General features: G+C 36.0%; 1 protein-coding gene across 5 annotated transcripts in view; it reads left to right on the forward strand.

The window, feature by feature from the left end:
- The window catches only part of DNM3 (dynamin 3), a 484,254-nt gene that overhangs the window by 144,947 nt on the left and 319,698 nt on the right, over positions 1-19,609 (forward strand). For all 5 annotated transcript variants that reach the window (XM_012728988.1, XM_004688484.2, XM_004688483.2 and 2 more), the window contains exons 5-6: positions 16,713-16,811; positions 17,385-17,545. In XM_012728988.1, coding sequence (XP_012584442.1) covers positions 16,713-16,811; positions 17,385-17,545 — 260 coding nt within the window. The remainder of the gene's footprint in view (positions 1-16,712; positions 16,812-17,384; positions 17,546-19,609) is intronic.

Below are 19,609 nucleotides of genomic sequence, written 5' to 3' on the forward strand. Positions count from 1 at the left end.
CAAGGTGGAAGCATTTAATTAAAGTGAATTTAGCATTATAGAGTAATTGTGTTCTCATGTCTGTCTTGTTCCAAAATTCAAGTTGAAAATTTAATTTCAAAGCAAAACAGTTACCAATATAATTTTGATATGACCATGAATTTTGATATGACCATGAGCTTTTAACATATTTATTTGAGTATGTTTTAAAAGTTGCTATAGGAACATATCCTGCAAATCATCCTTAGAATATCTATCCAAACCATAGCCATATAATTATTTTGTGAGCAGTAGAAGTAAATATGACCATTAAAAACAGCAGTATGATAGCAATAATCAGGCAAAATATCCAGACAAATATATGGTCTGTACTCAAAGATTACTGATACAGTCTCAAAAGTAGTGATTGTTAGAGTCACACAGAGGAGCTTAGTATTTCAACCATCATTTTTATTTAGTGAGAACCAAGCTAGCTTTAGGAACTCACATTCCTAAAACACTATTATGTAATTCTATCTAAAAGAAATATTGCCTTACATATATCTCCCCACCCCCTTTTTAATCTCTTCCTTTAAATTGTTGCCTTATGCTGTATAGTTCAGTCCTATAGCATCACCAATAACATACATATGAAGTTAAAAGGAATACTGTGAAGGGCATGAACTCTTCTACAGTCATTTTTTTTTTTTAAGATAGGCAATTTTACAGTCTTCTGAACAATAGGAGCCTTTAAAAAAAGTTTCTTATGTGGTGTCTGGTTTCTACATGGAAGACTAAATTCATGTTTATAATTAAATAGGGTCTTTGTCAACCTAAGGTGCAGTATTTTAGAAATTTTCATATCAATGTTTCTGCAGTGCTGATGACTAATTTTTTATTTTGGAGGTTTTCCCTGTCCCCCCTTTTAGGATTTATTTATTTATGCATACTGAATTGGGGTACAGGTCAGAGGTGTAGGGGCAGTGAGAGGCTTCGCCAAAGACAGAGTGGGGAGCAGAACAGGTGGACTGATGAAGCACACTGCTGAGGGGAGCAGCAGGTAAACCAGGAGAGTTCTGTTGAATCATGTGGATCACCTCTGTGGCAGGAATTGACCACATGCTGAAGTGGCTTTACCTTCTTAGAGGTGTGCTTTAACCCACTGTGCAACCAGGGAGGGCCCTGATGACTAATTTTTAAGTCATGTCATGATTATTGTGCACTTGCGTGTATGGGTGCCCATTCCCTTGCAAAAGTTTACAAGAACTGAGTGGCATTTCTAAAGGGGCCCATGCAGAATCACCAGACCAGGTCTGAGCGGAGTGTTTGTGCTTCCTGTTTATACCACACCAAAGAATCAATGCATGATTAAGCTACCTTCTTCAACTGCATTATTGTGGCATTTCTTGACATAAGCTTATTCCATTGTCTTTTTCTTCAAGTTACTTTTTGAATATAAAAAACAAAACAAAACAAAACAAAATAAAATAAAAATCTTTTAAATTTCTATCAGAGTTTCATTTCCCAGGCTGACTTCAGCTTTATTCCCACCCTCCCTCCCTGTATTCTTTCCTTTTCCTCTGTGTCCTTCCCTTTCTTCATTTTTCTTTCCCTACTTTCCTCCTTTCTCATATTTCTTGCGTATTGGTTCTGAACTATTCTTCAACCGAGACAAGAGTGACTAATAAAGTGCATGCAGGTCACAGTTCATTTGTAGACAACTGGAGAAGCATCTGAATTTATGGCCTATTGTCATAGATGTTTCCCTCTAAGTAGGAAAACAAGGTTAGTAGATGAGAAAGAACTGAGGATAGTAGCAAAAGGGGTTATGTAAGATGTTTGAGGAAAGTTTCGTTTGGACAGCCAATTTGGGGAAAGGAAGGAGTCAGTGTGTAAGACTTGAGAATACTAGAAATATAGTAATTGGAAGAATGGACTGTAAGTTTTGGGGGTAATAGGATGGTTCAGATATGGGGTTCTGGAGGAGAGTAAAAAATAGCAACACATTATTCATAGTAGAAAAATAAGGGAATTGGAAGAATAGGAGTTTGCGGTTAGAGCACAATATTAGAATTTATGATTTACAGCTGGAAATGACCCACGTTATGAATGTCCAGGATGTGGTCATGGAAGGAAATTGCTAAAATGGTACACAGGTGAAAGTCATTGAGTAGAAGTCAAGAAATGACAAGAGACTTGGATAGATCATCTTGTACATTGATACTACTTATAAAATGGTGGGACTAAGGATTGAGAGAATTCTTTGATGCTAAAACCTTCAATAAAGTGTGTGTGTGTGTGTGTGTGTGTGTGTGTTGGAGACGGGTGTTTGGACAATTGAAGATGAAAGCAACAAGAGGGAATAGAGTAACCAGATGGTATTCCGGTCAAACGTAGCATTTTTTATGAAGGTGGAAGTTTGGTTTGGAGTGCTACTAAGGAGTAGTCATTAGCCTCTACTCTCTTTTCTTTCACCCCTGGACTTTATGGGGGATGGCAGAATATGTAATCTCCATTTGAAAGGAATAAAAAAGAGAAGTGGGTTCAGATGAAGACAAGGAGGTGAGAGCTGCTGTTTAGATAAGAGTTTTGGTTATAATAAAGATGATTCCAGATGGCAGATTTAAAAAGGCAGGTAGAATAGCCACCACGGTAGAAAGTGGGCATCATGTCTGAGTGAGTGAAAGTACAAGCTGTCATATTAAATAACTGGAGACATTCTTAGGAAACTTAGTAAATTACATTAGTAGAGCATAAGACGTATAAAAATTGCATCTTAAAACAGTATAGTCTTGTGGTTAATAGCACAAACTCTGGAGCCAATTCTGCTTGGGTTTGAATTCTGGCTCCCTACTTAATAGCTGTGCAGTCTGGGTCAAATTTCTTAATCTTTCCATGCCTCCATTTCTTCATCTGTAAAATGGGGATAATAAAACTTTCCTTATATGATTGCGCTGAAATTAAGTGAGTTAATGTCTGCAGAGTTACCCAGAAATGTGCCTGTCTCTTAACAAGCTCTATAAAAGGATTACATAAAATTAATTTGTTTCATTGGTTAAAAAGTGGGTTTGTGGATGTTGAATTTCAGACTTACAAAGTTGTTTTCTTTCCTGTGGGAATTTCTGTCATAAAATACACACACACACACACACACATACAATCACAGCATTTTCAGGAGGAATAGAGCTACCAAAGTTAAATTTTACTCATCCAAGTTAGCTTTTACTTTCCACTTCCTTTTGCATGTCTTTTCTTAGGGTTGCCAACATTACCACTCATCCAAGCATCCCTGAACAGTCATGTGTTGTCACCTTTATTACTTATTATGATGAACAAAGCCAAAAAGCAGTTGTTTTACCTTTGCAGGTGTTTGTCTCTCTCTCTCTCTCTGTGTATACAACAGTTTCTGCTAAGTGGTATATGGAATGCAACTCCCACCCGCTAGTTAGTTATCCCCAGCATAGCAGTTTCATTTAATGGAAATGTGCCGTTGGGAAAATTCCTGTTCAGAAAGGGACAGATGGCCAGAAAAGTTTGAATTTGGTTTGGGAATGAAGAGTGACAATGACATTATAAAAGGGAGATGAGGTGGCATTAGCTAGTCCCAAATTACCCTGCTGGAACTCCAGTTAAAGAGTTTCCACACTTTTATTGACAGAGTCTCTGGATGGTGGTCTGGGCCAGAACATTTTGTGGTCAGCAGCCTGAGGTATCTGTTCAGGATCCTGAATAGATTGCTGAGGGCTGACTGTGGACATTCTAGTTTTAGTCTGCAATAAGAACTCCTTGTGACAAGGTAGGAATGGGACATATATGAATCCCAAGCTCATAGCACTGGTGGGATCCTGGAATCCTGCTGTGATGGCCTGGTGAAAATATCCTACTCTTGTAGTGAAAGAAGTATCTAATTTTTTAAAAAAGATTTATTTATGCATACAGAACTGGGGGATAGGCCAAAGGTATAGGGGCAGTGAGGAGATTCTCTAGTGTGAGGAACAGAACAGGCTGACTGACGAACTACACTGCTGATGGGAGCAGTGGGTGGGTCCCAGGAGAGGTCTGCGGCACCATATGGATGACCTCTGGGGCAGGGATCGAACTCATGCTAAAGTGGCTATAGCTTCTTAGTGCTGTGCTTTAACCTGCTGTACCACCAGGGAGGTCCCAAGAAGGTTCTTGATTAAACCCTAAGTGTGCTTTCTGGTTGTTGGTTCTGAGTTTCTCTCTTGTTTATTATCTTCTATGACATATCAGAAATGAAAATCAGGAAACATGATGTTCTTGGGAGGTACAAGGCTTTCCTACCTTCCTTTCTACTTGTAAAAACTTGGGTCCATAAAAGTTGTCCTAAGACTCAATCAGGCTCATTTCAGAAAAGGATTTTCCAGGTCAGATTTTTCTTTGGGAATCTTATTTCTTAAAACTCAGTCTCTTAACTATCTGCTTCTAGTTAATTCTATATACAAATAACTTTTCCCAAAGCTTTTTTCTACACATACATCTTGAGTCTGTTTCATTTCTTTGTTTCTGTGTGGCCTTAACTTTCTCCAAGCCCTCTTCTCTCTCTTTCAACTTTTTGTGGTTACTAGCAGGCCATCTGAGACATTAGGCTTGGACAGGGAGGTATGCATTTTAAATGTACAGTTTGATAAGTTTTGACAAATAAATATGCTTATGGAGCTACCACCACAACCAAGATAAAGAACATTTCCATCACTCTTAAAGGTTCCCTTGTATTCCTTTCCAGGAAATCCACCCTGGTCCCCTATTCCTGGCTTCAGGAAGCCACTGATTTTTTTTTGTCCCCTTAAATTAAATTTTTTTCTTGAGCTTTATATAGATTGAATCATATAGTAAGTACTCTTGGTTCCTGGCTTCTTTTGCTCAGCATAATGTATTGGAGATTCAGCCACACCACTGCCTGTTACAATATTTCACTCTTTTAAGTTAGTAAATAGTATTTCATTGTGTAGATATGCCACATAGTATTTGTCAGTCCTTTTATCTGTCTATAGAATTTTAGGTTTTAAACCCCTTTGGTCCCATTTTTCGGTGATTACAAATAGAGTTGCCATAAATATTTGTGTCTAAGTGTTCTACGTTTCATTTTTTTTTAAAGATTTATTTATTTGTGCATACAGAACTGGGGTACAGGCCAGAGGCTCAGGGGCGGCGGGAGGCTTCACCAGAGACAGAGTGGCAGATCGACAAAGTACACTGCTGAGGGGAGCAGCGGGCAGGCCAGGAGGGGTCTGCCACGCCATGTGGTCACCTCCAGGGCAGGTGGGGATCAAACTCATGCGGAAGTGGCCTTAGCTTCTCAGTGCAGCGCCCTAACCCGCTGCGCCACCAGGAAGGGCCTATGTTTCATTTTTTTAAATTTATATTTGGGTACAAGAACTGGGGTGTAGGCCAGAGTTCAGGGTGGGAGAGGATTCCCCAGAGACAGAGTGGGGAGTAGAATAGGACTGACTGACATACACTACTGAAGCGAGCAATGGGCAAGACAAGAGAGGTCTGTTGTGCCATGTGGGTCAGCTTCCTGGCCTGGGATTGAATTTAGGATATAGTAGTGATTGCATTGAGACTTAACCCCTAGACCACCAGGGAGGTCCTCCTATGTTTATATATTTTCATTTCACTTGGGGAAATACTTAAAAGTGGAATTACTGGTAAGTGTATGTTAAAAATGTTTGCTAGACCACTAAACAAACACTTTTTAATTTTCATGACTGTTTCAATTGCTCTGTAGGCTCACCAATACTTAGTACTGTTAGGCTTATTTTAATTGTAGTCACTTTAATGTTTGATTTGCATTTTCCTAACGGCTAGTTAAGCTGAGAATCATTTCACATCTGTGTAGGTTTTTGTAAATTTTCTTTGGTGAAACATTGAAATCTTTTGCTTATTTTCAATTGTGTTAACATTAAGTTATAAAATTAAAATGTCTGGTGTAAATCTTTTATCACAAATAAGCTAGTCTCCATTTATAGATTACTTTAAAACATCCTTTCATCACATATTTTAAAGATTAATTTGTTATTTGGGTGATGTACAATTTATGATTAAAAGATATGCTCCACATTTATACATTTCATTACTTTAAAATTTTTTGTCAAAGTACATCCTTGCTAGTGTTTTGACATTATTGGGGTTATCCCTTGAAGTATAACCACACAGGGGCAGTCCCATCACCTGAGCTCCCACAGTTCTCCACCACAGTCCCCTGTGTTTCATTTACCTCCCCCCACCCTCTCTTTCTAATCTGAAAGCCTCAGATCAGAGAGCCTTGGTCAGCACTCAAGGACTGGTTTTATCCTATGTAAGAAATATTACCCTAAATCATGTTTGCAAAGATTTTTTCCCAATGTTTTCTTCTACAAGTTTTGTAGTTTTAGCTGTAAAATTAGGCCTGTTACCTTTCTTTTTGTAGATATTGTAAAGTAAGAGTGAGAGTTCATTTATTTTCTATGTGGGTACACATTTATTTTCTATGTGGTTGTTTCTGCATCATTTATTTTGAATAGACTATTCTTTTTGTAGAATTATATTTGCCTCATAGTTCACAACCAATTGTGCATATGTACATAATCTGTAATTCTGAACTCTATTCTGTTTCATTGATTTGTATGTCTATCCCTGTGCCAACACCACATTGTCTTAATTACTGTAGCTTTATAGTAAGCCTTGAAATCAGATAGTGCAAGTATTTTTCATCATTGTTTTGGTTGTAATAATAGATGCTTTGCCTTTTCATTCAAATGTTTTGATCAGCTTGTCAGTTTCTACAAAGGGCTTACTGGGATTTTGTTTGGAATAACACTAAATCCATAGCTTATGCTGTCTGATTTGCCAGCTATTAGGGGTATGTGACAATTAGAGCAAGCATGAATTTAAATAGAAAAAAATAATATTACTTTCTCAATCACACCCCATTTCCAGTGTTTAACAACCACACGTGGTTAATGGTTAATGGGAAGCTTACTTATGGAGCATTTCTGTTATTGCAGTAAGTTCTATTGAACTGTGGGACTAGAGACCATATTGGGGTAATTGATTTAATAGTATTGAATGCCCTAGTCAATGGACATTGTATTTCTTTTCATTTATTAGGATGTCTCTGCAATGTATCATGCTTTTCAGTGTTTGTATTACCTGTATTTTATTAAATTTATCGTATGTGTTTTTGGACATTATAAATAGTATTCAAAGCTTTCATTTTCCAAATTTTATTGCCAGTACACAGATGTGTGCAATTTATTTTTGTTTTCTGACTATATTCTGTGACTTAAGTAAATCCACTTATTAGTTCTTATGACCTTTTGTGGATTCTTTAAAATATTCTACATACGTGGTCATGTTATGTGTGAATAAAGGCAGTTTATTTATTTATTTTTACAACATTATACATTTGAATTCCTTTTTTGCTTTGTTACACTAGCAAGGATATCCCATGTAATGAATGTTGAGGCAAGGAGTCAGATATACAATTTTGTTGACCTTTTCAAAGAATCAGCTTTTGGTTTAATTGATCTTATCTATTGTTTATTTGTATCCTATTTCATTTATTTCCACTCTTATCTTTATTACTTCCTTCCTTGTATTTACTTTGGATATGAGTTGTTTTTCTCTCTCTAGCTTCTTAAGGTCAAAGCTTAGATCATCAGTTTTAAACCTTTCTTGTTTGATAATAGTAATATATTAAAGTTAAAAATTCTCCTCTAAATTACTTAGGTACACATCACAAATTTTGAAATGCTGTGCTTTTATTTTATTTGGCTTAAAATATTTTAAAATTTTCCTGTAAGTGACTGTTTAATCCATTCCATGTTAGAAATATGTTATTAAATTCTCTAATATTTTGGCATTTTTCCAAATAACTTTCTGATATTATTTCTGTGTGATTTTAGTCTTTTTAAGTTTTATTAAGATTCGATCGTGGATTCACATATCGTCCAATTTAGAGAATCAATGTGCATTTGGAAAGAATGTATATTTTTTGTTGTTGAATAGCATATTGTATCCTCACAAACACAATCAAGATGTCCTCACAATCAAGATTGTTACTAATATATTGTTTAAATCTTGTTTTTCCCTTGATTTTTCTATTTACTTTCTTTCAATTAGCAAGAAAGAAATGATTTCTCTCCAACTGTATTTGTGGATTTTTATATTTCTCTCTTCAGTTATATCAAGTCTTGCTTATATATTTTAAAGATCTGTTATTAGATTGTCTTCACATTTATATTTGTTAGTGGTTCTTTATAAATTTACCCCTCTAATATTGCAAATCTCTATACCTAGTTAATATTTTTTTATTTGAAATCTGTCAGGTTTGATGTTAAAATATAGCCACTCCAGCATCATTTGATTAGTGTTTTCATTGTATCTTTTCAATTCTCTCAGTCTTTTTATATCCTTATATTTAAACTGTATTTCACCTTGCTATTTTTTATCCAGACTTCCACTCTGTGTTTTGCAGTTGTGGTATTTAGACCATTTACATTCAGTATAATTATTAACATAATGGATTTATCATTTTGTATGCATTCTGCATACTATAAAATTTCCTATTTAATATTTACCTAGTACCATATACAAGGATATTACATGATGATTTTAAAAAAGAAAACTGTTACTCGTAATCGTTGGAAGTAACAAGCAAATGATATTCATGGAAAACTTACAGGAAAAAAAGATGCAACTATTCTTATTCATCACTGATTGCTTTCAGAAATAAAATATTCCATAATCTTTGCCAAATAGAAAAAACAACATTTACTTCAAATCCTTCCTCCGTCCCACCAAAACTAAAACCTAAAAAAAAAAAAAAAGCATTAACTGAAGGACATCTAATTTCCTAAGTCTGTTTTTAATTTTGCTGTATACATATTTACACTAACTCTTTATTGATTTTGCTTTTCATTGCTGTTGTTTCAGTGTACACAGTGTTCCAGATTACTTTTCTGGCAACTATTAATGTGGTTCATGTCTTGGTTTCTTCCCATTTCTTAATTAGATGAAACAACACACCACTTATGACTTAGTTGCTTATATAAATGGGAGAAATGGCAGTATTATTATAGGAAAACATCTATGCTGACAATAAACGTGGAAATGTGGTAGAATGGTATCATATTTCTTTGCTGGAATTTGCACTTCAATTCTTGTGTGACCTAAGAAAAATAAATGTTTATTTTTTCATTCATTTAATAAATTAACATTTATTAATATTCAGTGTCTATGAAGTGCTTGGAATATGTAGATTGGATGTGAACCTTGTTCTCGAAGAAATCATGAAGTAGTGGATAAGATCAATAAATTCATATACACAGAGAACTATGAGGGCACATTGAAAGCCTTCATACTTCACTTATGGGATCTCTGTTAAAGAATCTAAAGGGTGGATCTAATAGGTATTTTGAAGGATGGGTTCACCAAGAAAAGAAGTGAAGGGAAAGATATGTAGAATAAGGGGAGAAGACCATTATGAAGGTGAAGAAGTAAGTGTATAGCAAGGTAGAGAACTTCTACTTGGTGTGACTGGAGCTTAGAATTGGAGTGGAGTGAGAGAAGTGGTAACAGAGCTGGTGAGATCACAGGTTTCACCTACCGAGTAGTCTTTCTGTATCAAGAACTTTACAAATGTCATGTTATTTAATGTCTTTAATTACATCCTGTCCTTACACAGGCACAACATTGTCCACCAGAGTGGTCCTTTTGTTACAATTAGTGAGCTTCACTGACACATCATTGCCATTCTAAGACCATACTTTATATTATATTTGACAAATGTTACATGACATGTATCTGTCACTGTAATAGCATACAGAATAGTTTTCACTGACCTAAAAGTCCTCTATGCTCTGCCTTTTCATTTCTGTCTTCCCTAACCTCTGGCAACCATTACTGTTTTTACTGTCTGAACAGTTTTTCCTTTTCCAGAATGTCATATAGTTGGACTTATCCGATAATGTAAATTTTCCAGACTGGATTATTTAATTAAGTAATATATATTTAAGATTCCTTTCTGTTTTTTTTTTTGATGGCACATTTCTCTTTAGCACTAAATAATATTCCATCCTACAGAACATTTATCTATTCATCTACTGAAGCAATAGCCTGGTTGCTTCCAAGTCTTAGCAACTAAAAGTAAAGCTGCTATAAACATTCACATGCAAGTTGTTGTATGGACATATATCAACTCCTTTGGGTCAATACCTAAGAATGAAAATGCTAAACCACATGGTACAGTATGTTTAGTTTTATAAGAAATTGCCAAATTGTCTTCCAGAGTGTCTGTACCATTTTTTATTCCCACTAATAATCTGCAGTGAGAGTTCCTATTCTCTCACATACTTGACAGTATTTGGTATGGCTAGTGTTTTGGACTTTGATATCTCACTGCTGTTTGAATTTATAGTCCTCTGATGTCATCTAATGTGCAACATCTTTTCATGTGCATCCTTGCCACCTCTTTTTCTTCCTTGGTGTGGTGTCTGATAGGTTTTTCACCACTTTTAGATCAGGCATTTGTTTTCTCCCCTTGATGAAAGCATGAAGGATTTTCCTCAGTTATATGGGGTGAGAACATGGTAGAGTTTCTGGAGGCAAAACTCCCAAGAGTATAGGTACTCTCAATAAACCAGTTATCCCGATGTTTTTTTGTTTTTGTTTTTTAAAGATTTATTTATGCATACAGAACTGGGGTACAGGCCAGAGGTGCAGGGTTGGTAAGAAGTTTCACCAGAGACAGAGTGGGGAGGAGAACAGGCAGCTTAATGAAGTACACTGCTGAGGGGAGCAGTGGAAGTGTCAGGAAGGTCTGCTGTGCCATGTGGGTCACCTCCGGGGCAGGGATTGAACTTATGCTGAAGTGGCTTTAGCTTTTTAGTGCTGTGCTTTTTTTTTTTTTCAAAGATTTATTTATTTGTGCATACAGAGCTGGGGTACAGGCCAGGGGCTCGGGGCGGCGAGAGGATTCAGCATAGACAGAGTGGGGAGCAGAACAGGCAGATCCACGAAGTACACTGCTGAGGGGAGCAGCGGGCGGCAGGAGAGGTCTGCCATGCCATGTGGTTACCTCCGGGGCAGGCGGGAATCGAACTCATGCAGAAGTGGCTTTAGCTTCTCAGTGCAGTGCTTTAACCCGCTGCGCCACCAGGTAGCGCCCTTTAGTGCTGGGTTTTAACGCACTGCACCACCAGGGAGAGCCTCTCTGGAGTTTTTAACTTACTGTCCACACTGAGCTTCTAGCAACCCAGTAGTTGCAGTTTAGGTTTTCCTATGTGGATACTGGTTCCTACAGAGTTTCCTATTTGTGTATTTCTGCTCTTGTAATTGTGACTGTCTGTAAGTCATCTCTGTCTTTCCAAAGTTGAGGAACAGTGATTTGCCCTGTGACCTCCTTTCTCTCATGACCCTAAGAGATGTTAGTTTTTCAGTTTGTTCAGTTTTTTCTTTTTAGGACACATGGCAACTTCCAGGTTCCTTACATCCTGGATTGGAAACCAGAAATCCTGTAATTAGTTTTAAAACATTGGTTTGTTATTTCCTAACTTTATTGAGGATTTAGAGTGAAGATATAACTTATCTTGAAATGGGAGGCTTTCTGAGAGTTAAAGGCAATGCCACTAACAATTATTCTTCACCTCATATGTAAGCTATCTGTTACGGTTACTCTACTGGTATAATGCTATCTGATGAGGAGACTGATGTCTCAGAACTAGTAAGGGTTACTGGTAGGACTTGAATCGAGACAGTCAGATTCCCTGAGTTAGTGCTGTAGCCTCTATGTTATTTATCAATCAGGTTTTTGAAATACCTGTGTCTTTTACGAGTCTTCATCAGGGTTTATCAGCATTCATCTCTGGGATTATTATGTATTGGCTTTATTTTACTTTATTTTAAAAATTTGATGCATTTTTATGTTCCTTTTAGTTGGAAGGCAAGAATTTATTAAATTCTCTTTATTACTGTACACAACCTCTTCAAAATCTGGAGGTTCTCCTTAGGATTCTCCACTTGGAAGAAACATCTAATTAAACTTTACTTCTGCAGCTACAAAGGCAAATAACTAACTAAACAAAAAACATAGCTAATAACCTGTAGAATGTAGCTAAGAATTGGGAGGCTGAAAACACAGTGATCAAGATTAGAATGGGGTGACCTGGATTTCCCACTCTTGAAGCAAGCATGTTTCCCCCGTCTAGATCATTTTCCTTATTGTGTAATTAAAATAATCATACCTATTTCAAAGAATTGCTTCTAGTCCTAGATGAGTTTGACACATAATCAGGACACAGCAAGTGGGTTTCAATCATTGTATTTTATCTGAGACTTGAGATTCTCAGATGAATGCTTTTAAAATATGCTGCTCTTCATTCTCTTCTGGAAATGCCTTTTTGAGGTTTATCAATGAAGGTCTTGAGAATGCCAGAAGTTCACTAACTATTTTAAGCTGTTTTTTTTTTTTTTTGCATAACCAAATATAAGAGAGAAAATGATTACCTTTGTCCTTTGTCATTTCTGGTACCACTAAGCATAGACTCTTCCACCCTTTACAGAAATAAGGGAACACTAAACAAAATAGTTTCGAAAAACCACTTTTGTTATTATTGTTATAGAAGTTTATACCTTAAAAGAAATCAGTCAGTCCCCAAGGCTCTTAATAAAAAAAATCAGTCCTCTGTCTATATCTTCCAACTCTTGATTACTCATTTCCAGAGATTAGTACTTTCAACTCTTCTGTCTTTCTTTTGGTATTTGCCTCCATATTTTAATGTAGCCTGTTTTTGCCATTAATTTGTGATTTGAAAAGTTTTTAATATTTCTTTTGACATCCTAATTGTGGAAGAGAACAATTTCATTGTCTTATTTCTATCTTCTATACCCACATCTCTCATACTTACATATATACACGTATCCTTTCCTATTCTAATGCCCTTACATTAACATATTTAGGTTAATGAATATTAATGACTTCTGAAAATATTGTCTACAGCTGAGGCCTTTATGTAAGTTATGATTACATCTCCTTTATATTTTATTATATTTTTATATCTCTTTTATTACATGGATATCTTTTGTGAGGTTGATGTTTCTGTTTTTGTTTGTTTGCATAGTCTTCTATCAAAAATGCTTTTCCATTCTTTCCTATAGAAGTCTAAATATCTTTGTCCCTTTACAAAGATATTTAGGCATTAGGCATTAATTTATTTCTCTTCTCTGGATAGGGAAAGACATATCTTCACTAATCTATGCCTTCTTGTTCAGATACATATTGCTTGCTCCCCTGATTTTGCATTGGGTTCTACCCCATCCTAGAAATTCTTCTTTTCTTGTTGTAAAGTTATATATCTTTTCCTTACTATATCCCCTTCATTCCTAGATCTTATGTCTTGTCTAACAAAAAGGTGTTAGTTTGTTCCTGTGTTTGGTGGATCACATCTTTAGAAGATTCCAAAAAGTGAAGAAAGGGAAGTAAACTATTTTGATATTTTACAAATTCTTTTTTTTTCATTTTTTCCTTGAGAAAAAAGGCTTAGAGTAAAAATGTAATTACCAATGATACTATTTGCATAATATTTATAAATATAAAGTTGCTCACTATGTCTTGAAGTTCTCAGGAATGAAATAGGGGTGATATGGTATCTATTTCATTGGATTGTCATTAATACTGATACTATTTGCATAATATTTATAAATATAAAGTTGCTCACTATGTCTTGAAGTTCTCAGGAATGAAATAGGGGTGATATGGTATCTATTTCATTGGATTGTCATTAATACTGAATGAGATCCTGTCGTGAGGACTTATAATACTGTTGGGTGCATCAGGCACCATTAATGTTAGCTAGTAGTAGAATTATCACGTCTGATGCTAAGATGATAAACTATGAATAGTCTTTTATATTTTTTCTAGAGACCAAGGATATTTATTGTCCATTGACATACTTTTATTTTGTCACATTTCTGGGTAGTTTAGAATTTGTTTTGCTGCTTTTAGTTTTTTAACTTTTTTGGGTGCTTTTAGGATATTGTATTTTTTCCCAACATCTTGCATTCTTATACTGCTCTGAGATATTGTTTGTGTTTTTCATAGAGTATTGGGCACTTTATGCCATCATTAAATTTATAAACTCTTTTATTTTATGAGTAATGTGCCCTCATGCTTTGACTGTTTCTGTTTGATCTCCTCTAGCTTTCAGGGAAAGCCACTTATTCAAATAATCTGTCTCATTTCTCCATTTAAGAATTCCCCCCCCCTTCTATTATTTACTGTTTTTCCTTCTGATATTGGGGAAGACATCTTGGTTGTGGATCCCAACCATTCTATGAGCATTTTTATTTCTAATATTACATTTTATTTATTGAGAATTCTTTTTGTTTGACTTTCCTTTGATGACATCACATTCTTATTCCATGAATGTAGTGATCTCTCCTTTTTCTCAGTGAATATTAATATAAAATAATGGAGTTTTCTTCTGTATTTTGCACTGTTTTGTAAAAGTTCTGTTTTATAAAATTTCTTTATTTTGATCTCATTATAGAATCTCCTTGGGTGTCCATTGATATTTAAAAGTGAAATACTGACAGGTGGTGAAAACTGTATGTGGTGTACCTGACATAATGAGTGGTAAATTTAACAGCAGGATTTCCTACTGGACTTATTTTTGTTGGGTTTCCTCTGAATATCAATATGTTTCTGTCTTGGGATGATTAATTTCCCCTGGAAATGTTCCAATCTCCTTCAGGGTGAGTTGGGGGACGGTGTTTCAAGAATGCCAGCCAACTCTTGCTTGAAGTCAAATTTGGTAATTGAAATGGGGAAAGATGAGGTCCTGACATTCTGTATATAGAATTTCATATAGTCATGCTCTTTAAATAACTGATCTCCCTAAACTGGGATAGGTTCCTATTTTTTTTTCTAACTTAATCTTTTTGGAGAGTAAACCTATTCTCTCCTGCTGGGATGATCAGGGTAATTCCCAGATGTGCTGTCTGTGGAGGTCTATCTGATTTCACCCTATGCTCCTAGTTTCAGCTTTTAGTGGCAGTAGCATTCTCCATATTTTAAGGTTTGTTGTTTCCTTAGGTCCTGAACCTTTTTGAGATGCTGTATTGTAAATTACCCAGCTTCTGGGTTTCTCCTATTATTGGCTTTCTTGAATGAAGTTTTCCTTTTTTTCTAGTCTGTTAAATTTGTTAGCAGTCATGATGCTGGAATTTTAGTTTCATTTTTTCCCCCCTCTAGTACTCTTCCATTTTTTTCTTAATATTCTTGGTTTGAGATTTTTTTAAAATAATATTATTATTGTTATTTTTTACTGTGAGAATCAGTTATTGCTTAAAAGTAAGGGCCCTGGAACCACACTGCCTTGAGATACTGCCTGTTTAACCTGGGAAATTATCTAATCTGTCTTCATCTTTTCTCATCTTTAAATGGTTGAAAATTTATGAAAGGCATTCAAAGCCATAGTTGTCTTAATTAACATTAATCATTCCTAATTTAAGAGTACTAACAGGTAAAACATGGAAGATTGTGTTCAACCTTATCTGACTGGAAATCTAAAGAATACACTTAAAACTATGAATTGGACCCTCCCTGGTGACAACGGGTAAGGATGCAGCACTGCCAATGAGCCGCAGCACTTTAGTGAGAGTTGGATCCTCAGCCCCGAAGGTGACCACATGGCACAGCAGACCTCTCCTGACCTGCCTGCTGCTCCTCTCAGCAGTGTACTTCATCAGTCGGCCTGTTCTGCTCCCCACTCTGTCTCTGGCAATCCTCTCTCCACTCCTTTGGCTGTATGCATAAATAAGCAAATCTTTAAAAAAATCTAATGCAAACAACAACCACTATGAATCACTAGGCAAATACTGTTTACTAAAGGAAGCAAGGGACAAGTGTGTGGATCTGATATGTTGTATTAAATGTGTAGATTTTGACGTTATTTTAATTGGTGAAAGAAACTTTGGAGATCATGTTTTCCAACACATTATTTTAAAAACAAGGAAAACTGAGACCCAAAGAATTATGTTGCTTGTTTTGAGACTGGAATCCAAACCACAGAATTTCTAAATCAGATTTAGAAACTTATTCATATTTCTTTTTCTAAGAAACAGTAAAAGCTGTGAGATTTGCAAATTTATTTTTAGTGATGATACTATCTATACTATACCTAATTTTCTTTTTTTTTTTGACCTTAGAATTGATGCTCAGAACAGTGACTGGAGTTCAGACGTGTGCTCTTCCGAATACCTAATTTTCTTTTTTTTTTTGACCTTAGAATTGATGCTCAGAATTGGATCAGTAATTAATCTCGGTTTATGATATACTCTCATCATTGCTCCATGGGTACCCTATTTGCTTGTTTTTGTAATATAACACATAAAATATAGAAACATTCATATTTTTGAATCTGGGAGAAAAATTAAAATGTATCATTTCTAAATATACATGGTAAAAAAAATGAACTCAATATCTAAAAACATTTGGTGGTTTAGTGATTTGTCCTTTCTTTCTTGAATCAAAAGGTATAATATAGATAGGTGTTTTTGTAACTTTCTGTCTCATTCCATCAAATTTCACTTGACTGGCATACCAATGTATTAGAAAATGAAACAAGACTAAGAGGAACAGTAAACAAATCAAGAATAGTAATGTCATATTTAGCATCGGGACATAATGCCTCTAAAATCTGTTAGTCTTCTGCAAATGATGTAATGTTGTCTCTTTGTTTATGATGCAGGTCTGAGAACCATTGGAGTCATCACCAAGCTGGATCTTATGGATGAAGGAACAGATGCCAGGGATGTTTTAGAGAACAAACTGCTGCCTCTACGCAGGGGTAATCACTGTGTCTATATAGGAATTCACTTGAGGATGTAGCAGAAAGACATGGGAAAACCAATGGAGGCGTGGTCTTAATGCGTCCATGGTTGTGAAGAATGGACTTATGATTAGTTATACTTTATATGGCATGGAGCTGTGTTCTCAAGTACAGTATTAAAAAGGGAAATAGTCCCTAAAATAACAGGAATGAAAAAAACAGGAAAAGGGAGGGGTTTAAAGGGAGAGTATAAATATTCCTCATAGACTGCATAAATATATACTGTCTATCTTAAGTCTGACTCATTTATTTGCCCTCTACATGACAGAATAGCCTAAGAGATATACTGTATTAGAATGCACAGAGGTTTTAAAGACAAAGACACTATTGATACTAAAAATTGTCATTAATCAAAGCAGCTGGCCTTTTTTACTGCTGATGTCTCCAATGAGTTTTGTAAAGGAACTTCTTCAGGTTTTAAAACTACATTTTCCTTCCTTATTTCATCTGTTTGAGAGCTTTGACATCTCTTCAGAATGAGCAACACAAAATGTCCAAACTCCACGTATGTGTGTGTGTGTTTTATTTCAGGTTATGTGGGGGTGGTAAACCGAAGTCAGAAGGACATAGATGGGAAGAAGGACATTAAAGCTGCCATGCTGGCAGAAAGAAAATTTTTTCTCTCACACCCGGCTTACAGACACATTGCTGATCGAATGGGGACCCCACACTTGCAGAAGGTCCTGAATCAGGTAAAGTTCTTTCATGCAATAGGAATAATTATGAAATGTGTCACTACTGGAATTCTTATTTCTGAATTTTTTTTTAAAGATTTATTTATTTGTACATACAGAACTGGGGTACAGGCCAGAGGCTCAGGGGCGGTGAGAGGCTTCACCAGGGACAGAGTGGGGAACAGAACAGGCAGATCAACGAAGTACACTGCTGAGGGGAGCAGTGGGCGAGTCAGGAGAGGTCTGCTGTGCCATGTGGTCACCTCCGGGGCAGGTGGGGATTGAGTTTCTTAGTGCTGTGCTTTAACCCACTGTGCCACCAGGGAGGGCCCGAAACACATTCTTAATTAAAAAAATGGACGGGTATATATTTAACACACATTCACTCACAAAATGTAGTTAAGTTGAATTTATATACATCTGAAAGGTTCGTCTTTTTGGATATGTTTTTGAAATGTTAATTAAAAAATTTTGGGGGGTAACTTTTATTTTCTTAATAATGTTCATTATTGATTTGAATATTTGAATATTTGATTTCTCCCCTCATGTGTAGTCCCCATAAATCTCCCACCACCACATCACTCATGAATTGTCACCAGCATCCTTTGTGATCTTCTTCCCCCTTTTTTGACCCTTCTCCCTCCCTCCCTCCCCATGCAGTATACCTCAGATTATAGCTTTCCTGCAAGTTTTTGCCCTTTTTTTTTGACCCTTTGTCTGATTTCCATGTATTCCTCTTTTAAGTGAAGCTATTGAATAATTCTTTTTCCTTCTGTCTTATTTCACTGAACATAATCCCTTCTAGCTCTATTCATGTTGCTATGAATGGCAAGAGTTTATCCTTTTTGATTGCTGAATAATATTCACACATACACACACAGAGACCACATCTTCTTGATACAGTCATCTATATTTGTGCATTTGGGTTGTTTCCATATGTTACCTATTGTAAACAGTGCTGTAGCAAACATAGGAGTGCAGATTTCCTTTTGAATTAATGTGTTGGTGTCCTTTGGGTAGATTTCTAGGAGTGAAGTTGCTGAGTCATATGGTAGATCCATTTTTAGTAAATTGAGGAAACTTCATACAGCTTTCCATAGTGGTTGGTCCAGTTTGCATTCCAACCTGCAGTGTAAGAGGGTTTTTTCTCCATATCCTCACCAGCATTTATTGTGACTAGTTTTTTAAAATATGAGCCATTCTCATGGGTGTGAGGTATATTTACGAGGAAAACTGCTCATCCTTTGTGTTCTTATAATTAAAACTCAGGCAAGGGCTCTATAGTCAGTGAAAATAACACAACTCCACTAGGCAAAGGAAAATATATAGCCAAGTAAGGGCACCGAGGTTTTATTGGAAAAAGTATGTACTAAGTTGAGATAAGGTATGTTTCCAATTCTGTTGTGAGCAAAGAGGTTATCAGAAAAACTCCTTAGATGGGTCAAGATCAATGACTACTTAGTATTTATTATATCAGAGATTGTGTATCTCATTGTGGTATTGATTTGAATTTGAAATTTTAATCTTTAATGGTTAGATAAGTTGTTCTTTATGGTTTTTTATTAGGACTGACATATATATATTTAAATCTTTAATAGAGGGACCTCCCTGGTCATGTGAGGGTTAAGTCTTAGTATTGTCAATGTTGTGGCTTCAGTTCAATCCCAGCCAGGGAGCTGACTCACATGGCATAGCAGACCTCTCCTGTTTTACCCACTGTTCCCCTTCTAGGTATTTTAGTAGGTAGGTCTACCTGTTCTACTCTCCACTCTGTTCTGCACCTCTGACCTTCATCCCAGTTCTTACATGCATAAAAAACCTGTAATATAATAAATACTAACAAGTAGTCATTGATCTTGACCCATCTGAGGAGTTTTTCTGATAACTCCTTTGCTCGAAACAGAATTGGAAACACTCTCTATCTCAACTTAGTACATACTTTTTCCAGTAAAACCTCAGTGCTCTTACTTGGTTACATATTTTCCTTTGCCTAGTGGAGTTGGGTTATTTTCACTGATTGTAGGGCCCTTGCCTTGAGTTTTGATTATATGGACACAAAGGATGAGCAGTTTTCCTCATAAA

Source organism: Condylura cristata, unplaced genomic scaffold (assembly GCF_000260355.1).
Source record: "Condylura cristata isolate star-nosed mole 26May11 unplaced genomic scaffold, ConCri1.0 scaffold00024, whole genome shotgun sequence".
NCBI classification, from domain to species: domain Eukaryota; kingdom Metazoa; phylum Chordata; class Mammalia; order Eulipotyphla; family Talpidae; genus Condylura; species Condylura cristata.